Source organism: Nothobranchius furzeri, chromosome 12, assembly GCF_043380555.1.
Source record: "Nothobranchius furzeri strain GRZ-AD chromosome 12, NfurGRZ-RIMD1, whole genome shotgun sequence".
Classification (NCBI taxonomy): Eukaryota; Metazoa; Chordata; class Actinopteri; order Cyprinodontiformes; family Nothobranchiidae; genus Nothobranchius; species Nothobranchius furzeri.
Window position 1 is genome coordinate 56,778,673 of NC_091752.1, and position 21,071 is coordinate 56,799,743.

The 21,071-nt window shown below is 41.0% G+C and overlaps 3 protein-coding genes across 5 annotated transcripts; 1 reads left to right on the forward strand and 2 right to left on the reverse strand.

Annotated features, from left to right (window-relative positions):
* The first annotated feature begins 417 nt into the window (after positions 1–417).
* On the forward strand, positions 418–12,319 carry dxo (decapping exoribonuclease). 2 transcript variants are annotated; one of them, XM_015945635.3, is made up of 7 exons: positions 418–555; positions 9,071–9,527; positions 9,815–10,041; positions 11,329–11,545; positions 11,635–11,770; positions 11,855–11,949; positions 12,033–12,319. In XM_015945635.3, the coding sequence occupies exons 2-7, from the start codon at positions 9,073–9,075 to the stop codon at positions 12,166–12,168; spliced, it is 1,266 nt and encodes a 421-aa protein (XP_015801121.3). In that variant the 5' UTR covers positions 418–555; positions 9,071–9,072; the 3' UTR covers positions 12,169–12,319. The 2 variants fall into 2 exon arrangements, with proteins under 2 accessions (XP_015801121.3, XP_015801120.3); XM_015945634.3 differs by lacking the exon at positions 418–555 and adding an exon at positions 8,410–8,564.
* On the reverse strand, positions 874–8,357 carry LOC107376512 (inactive serine/threonine-protein kinase 19). Of its 2 annotated transcripts, none has more exons than XM_015945637.3 (7): positions 8,225–8,357; positions 7,927–8,022; positions 7,697–7,839; positions 7,387–7,622; positions 7,144–7,241; positions 4,131–4,278; positions 874–1,106 (listed from the first exon to the last, which is right to left on the reverse strand). In XM_015945637.3, exons 2-7 carry the CDS (start codon positions 8,018–8,020, stop codon positions 1,061–1,063), a joined length of 765 nt encoding a protein of 254 aa, XP_015801123.3. In that variant the 5' UTR covers positions 8,021–8,022; positions 8,225–8,357; the 3' UTR covers positions 874–1,060. The 2 variants fall into 2 exon arrangements, with proteins under 2 accessions (XP_015801123.3, XP_015801122.3); XM_015945636.3 differs by having other exon boundaries at positions 7,387–7,625.
* A 1,439-nt stretch (positions 12,320–13,758) lies between the features above and the next one.
* On the reverse strand, positions 13,759–17,652 carry slc25a17l (solute carrier family 25 member 17-like). The gene is made up of 9 exons (XM_015945633.3): positions 17,431–17,652; positions 17,283–17,343; positions 16,906–16,972; positions 16,673–16,827; positions 16,465–16,581; positions 16,236–16,381; positions 14,320–14,415; positions 14,135–14,217; positions 13,759–14,045 (listed from the first exon to the last, which is right to left on the reverse strand). Exons 1-9 carry the CDS (start codon positions 17,503–17,505, stop codon positions 13,901–13,903), a joined length of 945 nt encoding a protein of 314 aa, XP_015801119.1. The 5' UTR covers positions 17,506–17,652; the 3' UTR covers positions 13,759–13,900.
* Positions 17,653–21,071: the final 3,419 nt, after the last annotated feature.

Consider the following 21,071-nt stretch of genomic DNA (forward strand, 5'->3'; position numbering starts at 1 on the left):
AATGTTTTAGCATTTGCAACTTTATCTTCTTCGCAGCTACAGAATCATACAAGTGAAAGATGCGTCACCTGAATTTGTTTTGCTGGTAGTCCTAGACAATAACACAAGTTAATACACATTTATGTTCTACCATAGATATCAACTGTAAAGTAGTAAATAAGAATGGTAAATATAACCCATGAGAAGTATAGGGCTACTAAACCTGTTTATGTTGTCTGAACTGTAGTACCACAAATGCCCACCACGGGGCAGGTTTACACCTTCTGAAACCTGAGCGAGCTGGAACCTTGTGAGTCGTCCGTGAACGACCGGAGTAACCGTTTTCTGCCGTGCCAGCCTGGTGATGGATGCTGCATCTGCCTGTGGTGACCAGAGCTACCATTTGCTGACTCTGAAGAACAACGGGGGTCTTGTGGTCCCAGGTACTGTGAGGGTCATCAGTGCAGCAGAGTGGGCAATTCGCAGGCATCAGTGGGCAGACGATCACAGCCCATCAAACCACTGGAGGTCATCTACATTGTGCGCATTGTGTAGGGAGCGCATCAGTGAGACACAGTAAGGAATTGAGTCCCATACGCTGTTGACATCTACTGACTCTGTTCATTAGCAGAAATACTAGACAATAGAAACTGGAATGTGTTTAGTGCAGAGATACTTTAGCGGACCATAGTGGCTAATCTAAGCAGAAATTTTTGTCCTGTAATTTTTTGGGATGTGATCAAAATTCCAGTGAAACAGGAACAAGTCCTTGCAGCCCACAATGGCGTGTTTAGCATCTCTTGCAAATGTTTTGAGACTTGTTTGAAACTCGTGATGAGGTTTGCAGTTTCTTAGCACAAGTTGTGACTTCTCACGTTGAAGGGAAATGACACATTTCAAATCATTTTTTATTAAAAACCAAAACTCAATGCCATGTCAATAAAATTGACAATTCGTGACTCCATAAGGCTTTAAAGTGCATTGGACACAGACTTTACATCTTATAATCATAAGTCATTTCTCTCTTTCTACAGTCTTTGATCATTTTGAGCAACATTTTAATGTTTTAATCAGCAACAACTCAGGAATCCACAAATCGCAGCAAAGTCCCAGATGTTGTAGGTATGCTGAAAAGAAACAGACATCTTCATTACTAAACAAGGATTATCTTTACTTAAACCCCTTAAAGCTAAAGTGATCATATCTGACTTGCCTATTTCTGTTTCTAAAAGCTCTACGTCCAACATGAAGATATGTCTCTTCTGCCCTACGGTGGAAGATTTAGGTACAGCAGGTGATAAGGGATATTTAAATTATTTCAATATTATTTATTACCGTTTCTTTTGTTTACATCAGGCTTGTCCAAAGTGTGGGACGGGGGCCATTTGTGGCCCTTGAGTGAATTTTGTCACAACAGCAGGTTGCTGATGAAGAGTTTAACCTTTTTTGTTTGATTTTTCTAATATGAGGCCGATTTATAAGGGATGTTAGATATTATGGGCCAATACCGGCAATAAAATGTATTGGAAACTATCCGTTTTTACTCTTAAAATGACTAATTTTACATCCCATGCATATAGGATTGAGCGCACAGCGGCAAAAACGTAAACAAACGTGTTTGCCGAACTTTCACTCTGTGATGCAAGCGTTGAATCCTGCAGAGAAAAATACGGCACGGAGGAGTCTCGTTAAAATGCGTCAGCACGGTGGATTTAATACAAGTTTCAAAGAACAAACTCCGGGCGGTGTGAGAAGAGTTTGTCTCTCTGCAGAAATAAAAAGACACACGGAGCGTCATCAGTCAGACGCAGCCACTCACCAACATCCGTCGGTGTGAGCGTCAGAAGCTGAGCAATAAGCTGTAGAATAATTAAAGTCATCACGCTAGAGCAGCTTCTCTGTGATGAACGACGGACACCGGGTTATAGGAGCCGATAGAGATATACAACAAACACAGTCATGAGATTATATCTTTTTTTTTTAAACTATTTAGTCAGTTGAGTTTTTAACGTTTTTAATCTGTTAGACCAGGGGAGTCAAACTCAAACTCACAAGGGGCCGAAATGAAACTCTGGGACGGAGTCGAGGGCCAAACTTAATATTTTTGAAAAAGTGACGGCAAATTTGCACGTTTTTTTTATCAACATGTATGCAATTTTGAACCTTTAAATTTGGAAACAAACATATTTCTGCATTAACACTGAATGTGGAATAACCAAATTACACACGAGCAAGTCAGTTACAAATAAAACACATCAGTGGTATTCATTACTTGTGGTATATTCAGCATTTTTAAAATCTATTCAGGATTTATGTTTTCTTGTTTATTCATTTCTCTTATTTTTATTCTTTTTTTCTTCTGTAATACGTGTCATCGCTGCGGTGACATCTAGCTTTCCCCACTGAGGAACAATAAAGGGATTTTCTATTCATCTATCTGCAGCCTTTCCACTTCCTGTTTACTGTAGGTTAAATCTTTTCTCACGTGCCAACAACAAAATAAAGATATCATTTTATCTTAAATGAAAATGCAACATCTCACCTGTTAACTTTCATGTTTTGGAGCAGAAAAAGAGCATAAAACCAACATATTTAAAGCTCAGTTTGCTCCACTGGTTTACTGTGATGCTAACCTGTTCCAGCCAGATACCTGCATCATGGGGTTGATCTGAGCTGAGGAGACTCCTGTTGTTTTGTTCATCTTCATCATAATAATGACAACATTAGATGACAACAGGTGCTCACATAGGTTTGTGCTGATGAACATGTCTGAGCAGCTTGACCACGTTGTTGTGTGTCGGGGAGAAAACACAACAGCAACCACAGAGCCGTGCTGGTTTGAGCGTGTTGCTGTTTGCTGGAGTTATATCAGCTCTGTCTGGAAGTTAGTTTGAAAACTTTCTCTTTAAGTCGTGAACACGTTACTGAGCGGTTAGAATCTCCGTTTCTGGGTTTCAACGTCAGAAAACAGCTGAGTGAACTCGGCGCTGAGTGAGAGGAGTGTAGTTTGTCCGAGACAGCGGAGCTGCAGACCCAACTACCTCTGACTGCCTCGGCGCTGAAAAAACACAAAGGAGGGGGCGCGTCTGCTCCGTGCTGGCGCAGCAAAGCATCATGGGAGTTGTAGTCTTTGCGGTAAAATCGGCCAGCGGGCCAGTTTTAATATATTTTTGATATTTATCTCGCGGGTCACATAAAAATGCTCCGCAGGCCAGATGCGGCCCGCGGGCCTTGACTCTGACACATGTGTGTTAGACTGTTACTGACAGCAGCTACATGGAAGATTCAGGTTTCCTTCTGACTGAATCGTTGCTGCGGTAGGTGTAGATTCTCAGTCACCCTGGACATGATCATCCTGAGAGTTTTAGGTGAAAACTGCTGGATTTTTCTGGTCATCTTGAAGACGTTTAGCGTCCCATCCTAAGGCCTTCAGTTCCCACACTTTGTGGTCAGAAAAAAGCACACCAAATGTGCTGCGAGTCTTTTTCTTTCTTTCTTGAAAACCTGTTTTTATCTAAATGAAGGGGACGTTATTGTTCTCAGACTTAAAATTCATGTTGAAGTTCAGATTATTTCACCAAGTAAGGCATGTGGTTAGCTAGCACGTTTAAAACTTGTAATGTTTTCGGATCCTGCCACTTGAAAGAATCAGAATCAGGAATGGTTAGGAACCGGAATGGGAACGAAGAACTGGAATTGTTCAAAGCCTATCAATGCCCAGCTCTACATGCATATATTATACATTAAACTCTTCAACTAAATTTGCCAATATTATGCATGTTCTAATTGTTCCGCTGTTCAAACATACTTGTTTCAGTGATTGAATCATCTGAATCTGCAGAAGCCCGTTAATCACCCGATGATTAAAATCAGATGTGTTGGAGCAGGGAAACAACTAAAACATGCTGGATAGTGGCCCTCCAGGACCAAGATTGGGCACCCCTGCTTTAAAGGGTTAAGGTGCTTTAGTCACATGCATTTTCCAGGCTTGTGTGATTAAAACTGGCATGTTTATCACAACTGACTTAACCCGTAAACACGTGTTTTTATCTGTGTCCATGTACTGTAAAAACAAATGACTCAGTTATGTAACAAGGGTTGTTTTTTTTTTACAGTAAACTACAGAAATAAGCTTGGATTTAAAATGTTACCTTTCTACCAGCTCCGCCCCAACAATGTCATGGACATGATATCTCAGGGGGAATTTCACTTGTGAAGTCGTTCGTCGCTCTTCTAAATCTGCTTGTAACACTTCACCATATTTGGACTTCCTCACCATACCAAGCACGGCTTTACGACCTTACAGGGGAGAATTAGAAAATCAAACCTCCTACAAAAACAAATAGTAATGAAATGAGGGGTAGGCCGAGCTTCGATTGTAGCCACAGCCACGAGGGCGCGCCAGTAACACAAATGGCTTTGACTGCTATCCCGTAGCTATGAGAACAGCCAATGGCTATAGCTATGAATCACTGTGACTACAACCATTGTGGCTATAACTACAGCCACTGTGGCTATGGGTACAGCCAATGTGCCATGAGCATAGCATAGGGCAGGGTGATGCGGCCTAAAAATAAAATCTCCGATTATATATTTTTTAATTCAATTTACAATTTTTTTCCGATTCTCTCTTCCCCTCAATTATTAAAGGGGCATTATGGAAGTTTGACAGCCAAAACATGTATAGAAATAATAAATTTCTTCTTCATACATTCTCCTGCAATGCCCTGGTCCTGTAGAATGAGCCCTGGCATTTTTACTGGAATTGCCTGTTTTTCTGTAAAATCACAGAAAAAGAGAGCTGCTCGGGTCGAGCAGGCTGCTTCATGCGCGTTCACGCTCAGGCATAGCCCTCCAAACCATTCTTTGAACGTTATTTCAGCTGTCATCAAGAATATTAATGTTACAGATACAAAGGATGTCACTGGCGCTTTAGCTCGCCTGTTAAGACGTCAGACTTTCGTGCAGGAGACCCAGGTTCGATTCTGGATGCGAACATAGTTGTTTTAGAGTTTCCCTTTTACATTAATGATATATTTTTTTTACAGTAAGATGCCCAAATTTTTATTTGAGACTCGCTGAACGGCATTGAATTCACAGATAAAAAAGATGTGGGTTCAACTTTCATTTTGGAACAATTTTTCAAGCAAGGGAAGGGAATCCATGCTTTCGTTCTTTTTTAAACACAGAAACAGTTTTGTTTACCTGTTTGTAGCTACGGTTTCGCCGACAGCTGCCGGCTTCTTCAGGCTGACGCTGATGGTGGCGCGTCACTTCCTTCTCCGTTTATCTGCGGGCAGCTGTCGGCGAAACCGTAGCTACAAACAGGTAAACAAAACTGTTTCTGTGTTTAAAAAAGAACGAAAGCATGGATTTACAAAGACACAGCAAGAACACACCTAAGATGTTCAAAGGGAAGGGAATGATCTGAGCATGCAGGAGGACTGACCCATCTTAAACCTTTGTCGGCTGTGCTGAAGAGAAAGGTACAGAACCAAATTATTTAAATAATTAGCTGCGCGTTCTCCTGTCCTCTGTCCTCCAGGCCACACACACACACACACACACACACACACACACACACACACACACACACACACACACACACACACACACACACACACACACACACACAGGACTGTCTCAGCTGTTATTTTCGTTAAGGAGTGTGCACATACAGCATGCGCGCCTCGTGCACGAACCTACTATTGAAGCTGCCGTTACGCTTTTGGCCTGAGGGGGCAATCGCGAGCATAAAAATTCAAAACTCCATAAAGTCCCTTTAAGAATACCACTAAGTACAAATGGAAGGCACCTTAAAGCCAATTTTGTTTTTTATTTAATCACAAGCAAGACAAATGTAACCCTCATCTGAGATGAATAATGAATAAATGAACACCCTCTTGGAATAAAAGTGCCACGCTCCATGTCCATCGCAGCAAACCCAAACCAGTTCCAAACAACGGATGATATAATTCCTTTCTTAGGAACAAACTTCCCACTCTCACCGGTGGCCATGGAGTCGCTTGCTATTGCTGTTTCGTGTGAGTGCTGTAGTGATGTGTCGTCGCGAACGAACCGGCTCTTTGAAGTGAACGACGGGAGCCGGATCGTCATTGGGAGCCGTCCTCTCCCCTCTCCCCTCTTGCTTTGGTGAAAGCCACAGGCGATTGGTCAACATGTGTGACTGCGTGTCCAGACTGTCCACACACAGAGCAGTAGGGGCGGGGAAGAGGGAGGATCAGACTCAGAGACACACAGCAGAGCACATGCGGGTGGAGGGAGACGAGAGGGAATGAGGAGGAGGAAAAAGGCGAGCGAGAGAGGAGAGTGCGATGAAGACGGTGAGAAAATGAGCGCCAGCAGTCGGAAAGTGGAGATTTCTCAGTGTTCAGTTATTAAATCCATAGAAACCATTTGATATATTGCATTATTTTTACATTAGTAAATAATTTTACATATAGTTTTGCATTATTTTGGTTATAAATGTACTCTACGCAACAGAAAATCTGAGGAGCCACTTGGAAGCCGAAAGAGCCGGCTCTTTTTGGTGAGCTGAGCCAAAAGAGCCGGAATTCCCATCACTAGAGTGCTGTGACGTTTTTGTCGCGGTTGTTAAAAACTAATTCTACGGAAGCTCAGGGGGGCCAAAAAGGCGTTGTTACATGAAAATTCGATTTACTTTTTTTTTTATCGCCTGCAACAACAAATTCAAATGAATTCATTAAATCGATTTATCGCCAGGCCTAGCATAGCAGCTGACTGCTAAGACCACAGCTACTGTGCCACGGGCAGAGCAGCGCACAGCCATGTTAGCGTAATGATGGAGCACGAGTTCAAAGAACACCAAATACATTCATTAAACATCAAATATGAACAAAGTTTCAAATATGAACAAAATTTTCATTTACTGTACTTATAAACTGCCAAAACAATGCTTAAGTGTTGACCTATCGCAAAACCTTTAACGTAAAGGAGTCTGTCCGGGCAGTGGGTGCTGTCACAGCAATTCATAGCTGTAGTTATTGGCTGTTCTCATAGCTACGGGATAGCAGTCACAGCCATTTGTGGCTACTGGCGCGCCCTCGTGGCTGTGGCTACAGTCGGAGCTCGGCCCAAATGGAAAATGATGAAGCACTGATCAACAGTGAGAGAAACACCAACCTTGTATAAAGTATTTTGTGAATTTGCCAGAGTTGGGAATGGACAGCCACCAGCTGCCAGCCTCTCTCACCGTCAGGACGCCTGATTTCACCAACTGCCTGGACAGAAAGAGAACATGGAAACATACAACATTTCAAATCTTCACCGTAAATCTCATACAAAGCTCCTCGTTCTCAAACTTTAACTTTGAACTCAGACATTCACTTCAGTATTTGGAAAGGGCACTGCAGGGTTCTTTCATACGTTATCTCAGAGTCCGTGAAGAGAAACACTTTCAGCATCTTGTCTTTGCTGAAGCTCAGATCGGTGCATGAGGGCAAGACTTTTTCCAAAAACTTCTCCACCGTTGTTCTGGTCCCTTTCCCCTCCTCGCCTGCCAGCACTTTGGTCTTGTAGTCTGATGTAAAAACCAAACCAAAGGCTTCGGAGTCGAATCCCAGCTGAAACATCAGCAGCTCTCCACATTCGCGCAGTTTATTCTGCTTAAAACAAGGTTGTTGAATTGTATTTTGTAGTTAAAGAAATCCACTCATAAACTGAAGAGCCTTCTTACCACTTCCTTGTCCACCAAGGTTTTGTCATTGTGAATGCTGTACAGCTGATGCTTCAACACCACTTGAGGCAAGGTGTCATTGAAAAGCTTTCTTGGAAAAAGCGTCATAAGGTACTCTAAGGTGGATTTGATGTCTTTTGGCTCTTCAAGGGTGAAAATAAGCACAGCATGGACAAGAGACATTGTTTTTGATGTCTACAAACGTGTTGGTGGGTTTTTATCAAACTCACCATCCTTGTCGTTACCAGCTCCAAATTTCTCGGAGCCTTTTCTCCTTTTCTTCAGGTTGAAAGTGTCTGAAATAAGAGCTCGTTTCCTGTTCATGCCTGGAGCACGGGTGAAAAGAAAATTCTGGATTTTCAGGACTTCATTTTCGACCAAAACCTAAATCTATACAGAACGTGTATAGGACCGTTCTCACACCTTTAAAACTTAACTGTAAATATTTCAAGGTTTCATGGTTGGCTAAGCTAACGCTGTTAACCGACAGCAGCTAAAGTGAAAATGTTTGCTTTTACAAATAATTACCTGATAATTGCTGACATTAATGATTAACTTGCATATTTTTGTTCACATAAAAAGCCTGGGACTTCTCAAGCCCACAATGAATGTTTTTTAAGCGTCTTCCTTCGTTGTTGTGATGCTGTGGTTAAGTCTCGCGATACTTCTGCCACTTGAGCGGAAGTGGCGTCATGTTTGTAGCATTGGTTGCTAGTTAGCTGTCGAGTTAGTAAAACATAGGATTACCATTTTACCCACCAAAGGTTGTCATATTTTTATGACTAACATCTTATCTTATGATAGTTTTTTTTTTAAATTCCAGCAAGAGTGAGAACAAGCAGTTTTTGCTGAGTACCTTGGCGAAGAGGTGGGTTTTTAGTCATTTTACATTAACTAATGTATTTTCACAAGACAAATAACTGGAATTTATTTACACACATGCTTTTTTATAGAAACAAAGTGAAAAAATATTAGATTCACGTAGCCATATTAATCAAAACTTTACACATAGTAAATAAATGTTAAGGGTTTTGTACAGAATATTGACGACTGGAACTTTGTCTAAGATCAGAATTACTACCAAAAAAACTACAAATATTATTGTCTAAACAAAGTAAAATGAAGTTATTTTCCTCCACAAACGAGTCTTGATTAAAGTTGTTTTCGTCTAAATCCTGGAACTTTGCTGGATAATTAGTCGTTGCATTTCAGCCTGACCAGAAATCTCTAACTGTAACTCACCCAGTCATACCTTGTTCTCTCAGCCTTGAAGAGACAATGAACTCCCTAAAAATTTAGCAGTGGTTATTCACTGATCAGCCTCTGAACTTCCAATCCATCAGAACTAATGTTATGATTTTCATCTCTGTTTAGGAATGGATCACCACAGATCCCGTCGTCCCTTCTCTGGTTCCCACCACCGCCAGTCAGTATACACCCGAGATCGAAACGACAGAAAAGGCCGCTGTGACAATTCACTCCTCAGACCCAGAAATCACCACCAGTGGCAGTCAGGGTCAACACCAGAGCAAAACCCACTCACCTCCCAAACTTTGAGCACAAGGAAGGAGCTTTATGAAAGAGACTTTCCTTTGTACAAACAGCCAGTGGAAGTGGGATGCTTCTCTCTCGATGCTCAGCGCAGATTTTTCAATGACGGCAGACAGATGAGATACTATGTGGAGCCTGACAAAAATCCTAATTTTGATCTGCGGGATGGGTACGAGGACCGCTACGTAAAGAGAGATGAAAGTGTGAAAGAGAAGCTGGACCACATTCTCCGATGGATTCTAGCTAACAGATTGAAGCTGAAATCAAAGGCCTCCTCACAGTGCGTGTTGCTGCTGCACTACTGATGTTTTTTCTTCTCTAAATACAACTACTAGCAAACAGCAGCGCCAGTTCTCTTGGGGGATTTTATTCAGCCGTTTTAGGAAAAAGTACATTCATGATTTGATCATTCTTTCCATCTACTTGATGTGTAAAACAACAAAAATGATTGTGCATCAAATATACTTCTATTTTTTTTCACTATCCTCCAAGAATATCGACATTGCTTTGGTTGTTTATACTTGGTGGGAGGAAACCTGTGTTTTGACCAACCTCTGCTCCTTTTAGTGCTTTAGATTTTGACTTTGTGACATGGAGAGGCCATCTGACCAAACTGCTGACCACACCATACGAGACTCGAGATGGTTGGTTACTCGCGGTGACCAAGTTTAAGGACACACTATACATCAGTGAGGTGGAAACAGAAGCTGCTCGCAGGGATCGGGAGAACCGCCCTGAGTGGAACCATAAGATGATGTACTGGGGATACAAGTTTGAGCAGTACATGTGTGCAGGTAGGTGGGTGATCAGTTACCCTAGTTCAGTTTTCATTCAGATATTTAAGTGATCTCGCTGGGTTATCAGCAGTGTTGGGGAGAATACTTTGTAAATTTATTTAGTTACAAAATACTGATTACCTGCTTTAAAATGTATTTTGTAATGTATTCCATTACTTTGCTTAATCCTGGTACTGTATTCTAAATACTTGGAATACTTCCCCTTAAAATCAGTATAGAAGTCTATTAAATATCACAATGTGCGTTGGTAGCCGGTCTCAGTGGCCTAGTGGTAGAGCGTCCGCCCTGAGACTGGAAGATCAGGGATTCGATTCCTGGTCGGGTCATACCAAAGACTTTGAAAAAATGGGACCCAATGCCTCCCTGCTTGAAACTCAGCATTAAAGGGTTGGATTGGGGGTTAAACCACCAAATAGTTCCCGAGTGCGGCTGTGTCTGCAGCTCACCGCTCCCCCAGGGGATGGGTCAAATGCGGAGAACAAATTTCGCACACACACCTGTGTGTGACAACTAATGGGACTTTAACTTTGACTTTAACTTTAGCTGCTCCTTCAGGAAAACAGAGGACATGTTTATGCTAAACAAAATGAACTGACTGGGAAAATAAAACAATTCTTCAGATTAGATGTTGAGTCTTTGGACTCAGCTAGTAGGTTGTTAGCTGGGAGACAAAGACTGCACCGCACCATCAGATTTCAGGCACCTCGCTCCTTTTTTACAGTGAAAAATTTCTTGAATTTCCAGGAAGTGAATGCATTTTTTCTTTCACTGCTAGTAGGTTGATTTGGCTGCGGTTGTGGCTTCACCCACTCCACCTCCATGTTACTACTCGGGGTGTAGCCTTATCATGGTTTCAGCCATAGTGTTACTATAGTTACAGAGGCACATTGTTTAGGGGCATTATGGGGTAGATAGCCTACATAACACAGAGACACATGTTGCCCGAAATCAATTCATCTTTCGAGTGAAAAGTGGAAAACACGCAAGTATTCCAGTGGTATTACGAAAGTAACTGTATTCTAAATACCATGTTTAAAAATAGTAACTGTAACTGAATACAGTTATTCATCTTCATTATTCTAAATACTGTATTCTAAATACATGCATTCAGTTACTCTCCGACACTGGTTATCAATGCCTTATCAACTCATCTACATGAGCTGGTTTTCATTTGGCCTTTGTGGAGCCTGTTTCATTTTTTACAAACTTGCCTGTTTTATAATTCTATCACTAGAAAGTTATTTCTAACTCTTATATCTAATTTATGTTTGTTTGCATCTATAGATAACGCCCACGGTTTGCCGGACTCCAGCGGTGTGGTCAACACTAACGAGGCCTTCTGCACCGTGGTTCAGACTCGACTCACAGATCACAAACTCCTGTTCTCCGGTGAGGTGGATTGTCGGGATAAGGACCCCAGCGTCCCTCCTCCTGCCTGTTATGTAGAGCTGAAGACCTCTGCTGAGATATGCACACCCAAACAGCGCAGTAACTTCCACAGGTTGGCAACACAGGTCATTGTCCCACCATTTTCATGCGGATTTCACATTAATGCTGATTTTGTGCCTCACCTTTTGGTGGATTTATTAGGTTCAAACTACTCAAGTGGTGGGCTCAGTCTTTTCTCCCTGGAGTACCTCGTGTTGTGGCGGGTTTCAGGGATCGTGATGGAACTGTCGTTTCTGTCGACACTTTCCCCATCGCTAAAGTTTCACAGCTCATCAAGGTAAACTCTGTTGGAGGCTTTGGTCTTCAAGTCAGAACCGACACAACATATTTATAATTCTGTGGATTTGTGCTCTTTTTACAGAATGAACCCAACTGCTGGAAGCCAACAGTCTGCATGAATTTCACCTGTGATTTTCTGTCTTTTCTCAAGCGTATAGCTACTGAAGACAACCCTAGGTGAGTGATGTTGAAACACATCCTGCAATATTGTAATTTCTTGCAAATACAGGTTTAAGTTTGTTTTTTATGACACAATTCAGCGTGGTGTACCTGGTCTCCTGGGAGCCGCTCAAAGATGTGACCTACTCAGTCCACAGAGACTCCTGCTTTTCCTTCCTACCCTTGTGGTACGTTGAGGCCATGGGCAGCTGTCAGGACTCGCACCATCAACCCTGAGTTGGTGTTTACATCAGCCTTCTCAGATTGTGGTCATTTTAAAAGTCCAGAACAAAGACATCAATGTAACTTTTTAAAGATCTTTTTATGTGTGTTTGTAAAATTGTTTTCTGTGCATGTGGTCATTTAAATAAACAAGCTTTAATATTAATACTCAGATTTTATTTTCCCTTGTTAAAACAATAAATTAATTCCCAGAAAACATTTGGTTAATAAAAAAACAAACAAAACAAAGACATTTAAAACAATTATGTATAAAATTGTCAAGTAACCATTAAAGAGCAAGTCGCCCCCAAATCAACTTTTTTTTTGCTGATAAACTACATAAATGTGTGTCTAATCGTGCCGCAGACACGTGTCGTCAATAATTTGGTACTTCAGTGCCTCTTAGTTAAAATTTAAATATTCTGCCTAAAACTGTCAGTGTTGTGCCGTTGTCAGGTAAAAACTCTGCACTGCATTTGAATTTAAATCTGCCACTGCTATTGGCTAAGAGGTATGCTATGATGTAAACTGGTCCTTATGATGTCACAATGTCGTTGTGAGCCTGTGTGTGTGTGTGTATTGGTTTGCGGCTCCGCCCTCTCGGTCTGCTAGGCAACAGCATTCGTGGCATTTTTCAAACATGAAGAGGGAGTTGAGTAAGAATCTGGCAGGGGTTGACTTGCTCTTTAAAGAAACAGATTTTTTTATGCAAACATTAAAAACTTGAAATAAATACAAGTGCAACTGACTTCTGATTTTCTGTTCTTGTAAATCTTAACAAAAGTGTATGAAAACTGAAATGTTCCAGTTTTTACAACTTCTGCTGCATAAACAGTTTATGACTGGTTATAATTCAAACCTAATAGAAACAGCAGCTAAATGAGCTAATCTGGTGGATTATAAAAGGTAAAAGGCAGAAAAAGCTCCAGAAATCAGAAAGTGATCAATCCAGCACCAAACTGAAAGACAGCTGAGTGAAAACATGTAAAATGTTCGGTACAATTACAAGAACACAAAACTCACATTTAATGACTTCAACGTAAATGTTTTTCAAGCTGTTAATCTTCAGGCACTTCCTGTAATAATACACAATAAACATCTCTGTCTACCTTGTCAGGTTTCTGACTCCTAATGGGTCATAATCATAATAATAAAGCATAAAAACAAGAGGAATGCTCTTAAGATCATAAGGCCAAGTCCTCTTAGTCTAAATCATGTTTCGGATTATTTAATATCACCGATTTCCTCCTAACTAAATATGCAGCAAATAATAAAAACTGCACGGAAGGACATTAAAACCGACCCCTTTAAAGCTAGAAAGCACTTCTGTTTATAATCAGAAATAAAACATTTCACCCACCTCATCCCTCAGTTTCTCACTTTTAGGACATATTTTGGGATGTGCTACGTTTATCTTTTGCTCTTCAGGACAAATAAAACTTCTCCGACATCGGCGTCTGATTGGTGCCATGTCGGCACAGTCGTTAGAACATTTCCCCACTGAGGAACATTAAAGGGGCTTTCTATTTTATTTTTGAAAGCTGACAGAAAAAAAAGACACAGGTGGATGGATGGAAGTGGCTAAAGTTATTGATTATTTCAAAGTTTTAAATTTTCCTCTGGTCAGTAAACATGGAAGCGGTCCACTCTTTAGGCTGTGCTTCAGTGCATTTACAGGGGAATTGTTAATGTTGATCAGTAGCAGTAGGCACTGATTAAACCTGCTGTCCTGAGGCAGTTTTTGCCTTCAGTGCTTCAGCTTCTTCAGACCCATGACCTTGAAGGTAGCAGCAGTGATCTTCTCATAAACCACAAACATGAGGGCGGCCGTCAGCACCGTCTGCAGCAGCTTGGCCTCCAAACCTTTGTACAGACCAAAAAAACCGTGCTTCCTGCAACAAATAGCTTGCGTAAACGACAATGGCAGATGATCTTTATGGAAATGGGATGTGTTAGTGGATCGATGCGCAGCTGTACTCACTTGATCCTCTCCATGAACAGGATAAAAATTGTGGAGAGGCTCCCCATCGGGCCGCTCTGTCCATCACCTTTGTACTGACCGAACTGATAAAGAAAAGCATCAATTATTCTCTTAAGAAGACCGGAATCACCTGTGGTTTTAGGGTTTAGAGTAATAAAGCATGCTTTCTTAGTTCAAGTATTTACCCTCAGGATGGCCTGAACTGTTTGCAGCGGGTATGTTGCCGTGGTAGCAATGGCCTTGGCAACAGCTCCAATGAGAAAGATTTTTGCAGAGGATATCTGTGAGAAAAGACAAACATTTTGAGTCTTTATTGGATGTGTGGCATTAATGGAATCATCCAACAATATCAAATCACCAAAACCTGTGGTGGTACACATTCAAACTGATTTTTCATTATCGGTTAAAATATATTTATAAAGCACTTTTCATAGAGTTGATCTACCAAGAGCTTTAGAGCAAATACATGTGGAACAAATACAAAAAATAAACAAAACCATGATAATTGGCCAAGACACAAACAAAGACGGCTAGAAATTCTGAAAGTAGTTAAATTGTAATTATTAAGAGCCCTGCCCTTGTTGTTATGCACCGGAGGATTTGCTCCCGTTATTCTTCTTCTTCTGCAGTAGTTAATGCGGCTTGAACGGCTGCATGCACCCCCGCACATTTTACATCAAAGCGACTGGCTTAGCTGTGGGAGGTGTGCTTTTACTTTTATAAGCAATTCGATTTACTTCCGATTTACTGATATTTGGGTGACCCCCAATGAATATCAGGATTTGGGGTTTTGACACATGGCCACAATCTTGTGCCAGTGGGCAGGTCTCTTTTTAAAATGTCACCAGAAATTTTCTAGTTATTATTATTATTATTATTATATGAAATAACAAAAAAGGGAACTTGAGGGGATGAAATCTACAAAAGACGATTAGGGACACTGAAAAAAAAGAAAGAATTCTCTCTTTTTCATGATTATTAAAGTCAGAATTTTCTATTTTTTCAGGATTATTAAAGTCAGAATTTTCTATTTTTTCAGGATTATTAAAGTCAGAATTTTCTATTTTTTCAGGATTAATAAAGTCAGAATTTTCTATTTTTATCAGAATTATTAAAGTCTGAATTCTCTTCTTTTCTCGTGTCCTGTCTGACTGTGAGGCAAACAGAATTGATGTATGAATGCTGGTGACAAGCCTTACAGATTTACTCTCAGGTGGAGCATCAAAGCTTCTGCTCTAATATCACACCTGATACTTAAAACTTTATTGTTATTGTTTTTTGAATGCTTTATAATTTTGACCAGACACGGAGACAGAGGTGAAGGAAAAAGGAAGAGACAAGGGGGGGGGGGGCTCCACAAAAATAAAAAATCAATGATTGAACAAGAGTCTGCTTCTAGACCTGCAGAAAAGGGACACACAACAATACAACAGGAGCAAACTATCACTGAGTCATCTTGATGAAGAAATGTAAAATCAACATCGTTTTACTGAACAATCACACGCTAATTAATCACAGTGCATTTAGTGCCAACCACAGCCTAAAGACCTGTGTTGAACGTGCCCAAGTCCATACTTATGAGAGCACCATGTGAGCACCTGTGTGTGTACACGCGCTTGTTTATGTAAGGTTTCTCTATGGGAGCATCCAATAGAGTGTGAGGGGCTACAGGTCTGCCCCCCCCCCCCCCAAGATGTGTAGGAGATGGAGGGAGCTCCAAGTCCCAGAGATTCAGGAGCTGCCCCAGAGCACAGGGACCCAAAGGAGACCAGAAAAGTCAGAATTCTCTCTTTTTTCTGGATTATTAAAGTCAGAATTCTCTTTCTTTTTTCTGGATTATTAAAGTCAGAACTCTCTTTTTTTTTTCAGGATTATTAAAGTCAGAATTCTCTTGTTTTCGTGGCCCTAATACTCTTCCATAGAAATCATAAATGAGGAAGCAAAGATGATATTTAAACTGCAAAAAACAATTTGGAAAGAAAAAGCACTGAAATCATTCTATTTTAATAACAGAAATAAAAATAATTAACTTCAGGTATTATCAGAAGACTTTTTTCTAGAGGATTATAACATTAAAGCAACCCGTCTTGTGTCCTCTCACCTTTCTTCCTCCAGTTCCTGTCTTCCTCTTCATGGCTTCATAGATCATGAACTGCACGGCCGGGTTGAGAACGAGAATTAGAGATGGCAGAGTGCCGTTCCACAGACTTCCTACTCCCTCGTTAGAAATAATCTGTGAAAAAGCGTCTGAAATCCAGAATCCAGAATGTCTTAACTCTACAGAATAAGAAGAAGCCCATCTGAAATGCTGGAAGACGCACCCTACTCACCAAAGATGCCTCGGTACTGGGTTTGGTTAAGGTCTTCGTTTCTGAACCTCACCCCCTGAAGCTTCAGTCGGGTGTTGACCACCCACATGGGCGTAGTCAGGATCACGTTCACAACTCCTGCACAAGCAGACATTTTCAAATTTAGACAGGTTTAAAAGCAAATAATAAAAATAAACTATCTGTCAAGAAAGTGTTTGATGACTTTTACCAGCTGCAACCCCCATCAGCAGGTCTTTGCTGGGTCTGGGTTTTCCTGGTCCGGATGCTGCCACCTTCTTTAAAGCATTGAAGGTGTAGAAGTAGACAAAGTTGGAGCAGCAAAGGCTGGAGATGACTGGAAACCAGCCTCTGTACAGGGACAGACTGGGAGAGGTGGTGCAGAGGTGTAAAACAACTACTGCACCGCAAATTCAAAACAACCGATTAGTATTTGTAACTTACAGGCCTTCTTCTTTCGCTATCTCAGCCAGGATCACAGGTGTAGACTTGGACTTTCGTGTGTCGTCCACTAAAACAAAAATGAGAAGAATTTATGGCTCAAGCCCCTCGGGCCTAGGAGGAGTCGGCGTGTTTACATGAGTGGACATGAGGAGGACAATTCCCTGGCAGTTATCTCTGCCTGCTTTTAATCTGTGACTGAAGCTTTGAACAAGAATGTTCACCTGGCAATGATTTACCTGTCAGAAACTCATTAAACAGGCCTAAATTAAATGTCTGTTTGCTGATCTGTGATGAAGTTATCATCCAGCCTTCTGATAGTTACAGCTGCTTCATTATGCAGTAGAGAGTTACATTCTGGTTCATCATCCTAAACCCACCCTGTAGTCTGCTTTTTGCTGCGTCCAGAGGAAAGAAGACAGTCATGGCTGTCACACTCCCCTGCGAGACAAAAACACAGCATTAACTTCTGTTATCACCATGGAAACATGTACTTATTATCTTCTTAGGCTCAGACACTCTGCTCACCATTGCTCCTGCCAGCGCATGAACCAGCGTCTCGTAGGACAGAAGGCCGACGACAGGACCACCGTTCTCCGACATTTCTGCACAATCTCCCGGTCAAACCTGACAAACTCGAAACCAAGCAGGAAGTAACCGAAGAGTATCCCGGGTGGTGACAACCAGTCGGTCGGGTTGGTCAAGCGGTAGAAATAACTGGGAAATAAGACAAAATGTTCACAACTCCATGATGCCGTTAACACCTGAGACCCGGAGGAATGAAAGCAGCGAAAGCATAATGCAACAATACTTCCGGACCGGCTGTTTCTTCTGCTTAATCCAGTTAACAACAACCCACGCAGCGCGCCACCTGCAGGACTGGAGAGTAAACTACAGGGGCGTTCTTTCAATCTCTTTATACAGCGTGATATTGAAATAATAAAGGCTTATTGGTACTATGTTGTGATGTACAATTATGAATATAGCAGTGAATAAAATCAACATGTCTGTTTTTGTTCTCCCAAAAATTCAAAGGAAATATAGCTAATTTTTCTAGGATATGTGTTAGCTGAAAGGCATTCTTTAGAACATACATAATGTTTGGCATTATATGAACTAATAAAGATGTGAATCAAATTGTAACCACCATTCATGGTATTTTCCTTTTCATACATTTAAGCTTCCTTGAGCCAAACCATTATTTTGTTTATTCGACAAGGAATTATGTCACTTTTGCTTGCCTCTTGGCTTTGGAAATAAAGAACCTGTTTTTAATGTAACACTGAGCCACTCGACCAGTGTAGTGGATGACTGATTCATACAAGTTAATTGGTAAGAAAAAATAACTTAAATGTTTTCTAATCATCACGAATTATGTCAATTGTAACCTTAACTGTTAATTTATTTATTTATTAGGGCCCAAAATTCTCATTAGTAGTCAGGGCATTTGGCCAAAAGGTTTAGGCAGCACTCTGGCTCATAGTACAACCTCAGCTCCATTTACAAAACTGCCACTAACTGGCAAGATTTGTGTGACTTTCAATGATTTTATTGAACAAGTACAGCATTGTCCATTTTTGGTGATGATGTTGTTCAGGGCATCAGACCCTGGCACTGTCTCCCATGGCAAGACAGTTTCAGACACAGAGAACAACCATGAAAGGCAGGTGACCTCACCTCAGAGTTGAAGGCCAGTGCACCCTTTTGGAACTGGGCCTGGCTCCTGGTTCTGGTTCAGACTGTTGTGGCTACACACCTAACAGAAGTTCAAAGTACCCAGCGTTCTTGGAGTCTCTGCAGTGGTGTCACTAAGGGGTGGCTAAAGGCTCCCCCTGGCCTGGATACTGTATATGTTGGGCACCCAACTGAAAGAAGACCCATACCACTTTAATAAATCTTGTTCGCGTTTAATCAAAACAAAAATAAATTTTTGTTAATCAGAACACAAATGTAAAACTCAGTGAATAAATAAATAAATGTAATTTAATCAAACAAATAAAAAATCATGAAAAAAATACCTCGCTACTTCTGTTCACCCTTTTCAAAAAGAAGTAGAAATATCAATAGTTTGTGTATTTTTGTTAAGACAGCAACATCCACATTCAATATTTTTAAATGTCAAAACAATAAATCTGGGGGTTGTAGCAGTGATCTTCTCAGTCCCTACACCCCCATTAGGTCCCTGAGGTCCAGTGACCAAAGCCTACTGGTTGTGCAGCGCACCAGGCTAAAGACCGAAGGTGACAGATCTTTTGCTGCTGTGGCTCCCAGATTCTAGAACTCTCTCCCCCTGAGCCTGAGATCAATGGACTCAGTGGTCTCCTTTTAAAACATTAAACACTAATGATCTGTTTGAGGAATTTTATAATAATAATAATGCATTGAACTTATATAGCGCTTTTCTAGACACCCAAAGACGCTTTCACACACTCTCACATTCACACACTGCTAGTGATGGTAAGCTACTTGTAGCCACAGCCGCCCTGGGGAGGTCTGACAGAGGCGAGGCTGCCATTTGGCGCCGTCGGCCCCTCTGACCACCACTAACACAGGCAAGTTGGGTGGAGTGTCTTGCCCAAGGACACACCAGCAGGATACCCCTGGCGGGAGCTGGAATCAAACCCATGACCCTCCGATCATGAGGCAACCCGCTCTACCACCTGAGCTACTGCTGCCTTAGCTTTGTAACGTCCAGAAAGGGTTGACCTATATATTGACTTCCATTCTACAGAAATAAGTCCACTATCTAGGTGGATTTGTTATTCTATCTTCTAACACCCAGAAGATTCTGCAGTGCTTGTTGACAGCCATGAAGACAAGATTGTTAAACTTATCTCAGACTGCTGGACTCCACATTGAATGAAAAGTGAACTTTTACAACTCATAAGTTAAATAATCATATGTTTGAATGACCCAGATGTTATATGAAATGTTTGAATAATCTGCACCTAATTCAGTGAAGTTGTGTCATGAATATTGTCCTTACAATGATCCATTTATATATTATGATCAGTACTGCTTAATTTAACAAGTTAATCATTATCTACACTCATACACAATGTTCATTAAATGCAAATTAAGGTTAAGGTCATCTCACATAAAGTTTAAAGATTCTTTATCCACAGAGCTAGAACAGCTTGTATCTGGAAGCTGTGGTTTTCTGAGGGATGTTTGGTAAATCCTACAATCACGTCAAATTCTGATTCGCAGGAATCATAAACTCTAGATTATTAAAACTAGAGTGACTTCCTGAGTTACTCAGTTTCGAGCGGAACTCCGAAGTGGCCGATTTGGAACCAGCCTCCTTGAGACACCTTTCTCTTTGACACGCAGTCAAACCTGTTGGCACACTGCTGGCTGACACAGACAGACGGCTCCTTAAGAGTCATATTCACTTTGGACGCATATAAGCATTCCAGCTGCTGTTGTGACCTGGAGACAACTCTTGTTGTGATTTGGCGCTATATAAATAAACTTGAATTGAATTAAATTGAATTGAACTGAATTGAATTGAATTGAATTGAGACATCTGGAGACCGGACTGGTCGCGCTGTGGTTATTCTACGAACTTCGGTGCCTTGAGGTCTCCCGACTTCCTGACATTCCGGATCTGCTGGGGGTCTCCGCCAGGGTTTATAGACACACCAGATTGTGTCTGATGCTGTTTTATTAATAAACAACTCTCTAGTTTATAGAGGACCACAAATTCTTTACACCCAGAATTCACAATTTCTTTTAGATACAAAGGGTCTGATACACATCTACTTTACACCACACCACCTACAACACACATTATGTCACCGCATATACACTCCATCACATACCATCATTCATAGCTTGTCATGTATTATAACTAGTTTTCTATATACTTGACTCTGCCTGAATTAATACGAATTTTGTTAATGGTCCCTAAACAAGCAAAAAATCCTAAACTCTTCTGTTTAAGCATTCAAAGATCAATTAGGTTGATATTTCATATTTATTTGGAATCATCACATCTTATTGGTCATAATTAACTACGTAGATCCATTACAGCTTTCCTACATTGGCTGCCTGTTAAATTCAGAATAGATTTTAAGATCCTCCTTCTCACACATAAAGCTCTTAATAATCAAGCTCCATCTTCCATAAGTGACCTGATTATTCCATATGTTCCTAACCGAACACTT

Bases quoted from the DNA above. Each gene is read 5' to 3' on its own strand.
- LOC107376512 (XM_015945636.3), bottom strand. From the start codon at position 8,020: ATGAACAGGAAACGAGCTCTTATTTCAGACACTTTCAACCTGAAGAAA. The intron at 7,626-7,696 runs GTAAGAAGGCTC...CCTTGTTTTAAG, and splicing joins CCTTGGTGGACAAGGAAGTG to CAGAATAAACTGCGCGAATG. The intron at 7,242-7,386 runs GTATGAAAGAAC...CTTTCTGTCCAG, and splicing joins TTCACGGACTCTGAGATAAC to GCAGTTGGTGAAATCAGGCG.
- dxo (XM_015945635.3), top strand. From the start codon at position 9,073: ATGGATCACCACAGATCCCGTCGTCCCTTCTCTGGTTCCCACCACCGC. The intron at 11,771-11,854 runs GTAAACTCTGTT...CTCTTTTTACAG, and splicing joins AAGTTTCACAGCTCATCAAG to AATGAACCCAACTGCTGGAA. The intron at 11,950-12,032 runs GTGAGTGATGTT...GACACAATTCAG, and splicing joins GCTACTGAAGACAACCCTAG to CGTGGTGTACCTGGTCTCCT.
- slc25a17l (XM_015945633.3), bottom strand. From the start codon at position 17,505: ATGTCGGAGAACGGTGGTCCTGTCGTCGGCCTTCTGTCCTACGAGACG. The intron at 16,973-17,282 runs GTGGGTTTAGGA...TTTTTGTTTTAG, and splicing joins AGCAAAAAGCAGACTACAGG to TGGACGACACACGAAAGTCC. The intron at 16,582-16,672 runs GTAAAAGTCATC...CTGCTTGTGCAG, and splicing joins GCTGATGGGGGTTGCAGCTG to GAGTTGTGAACGTGATCCTG.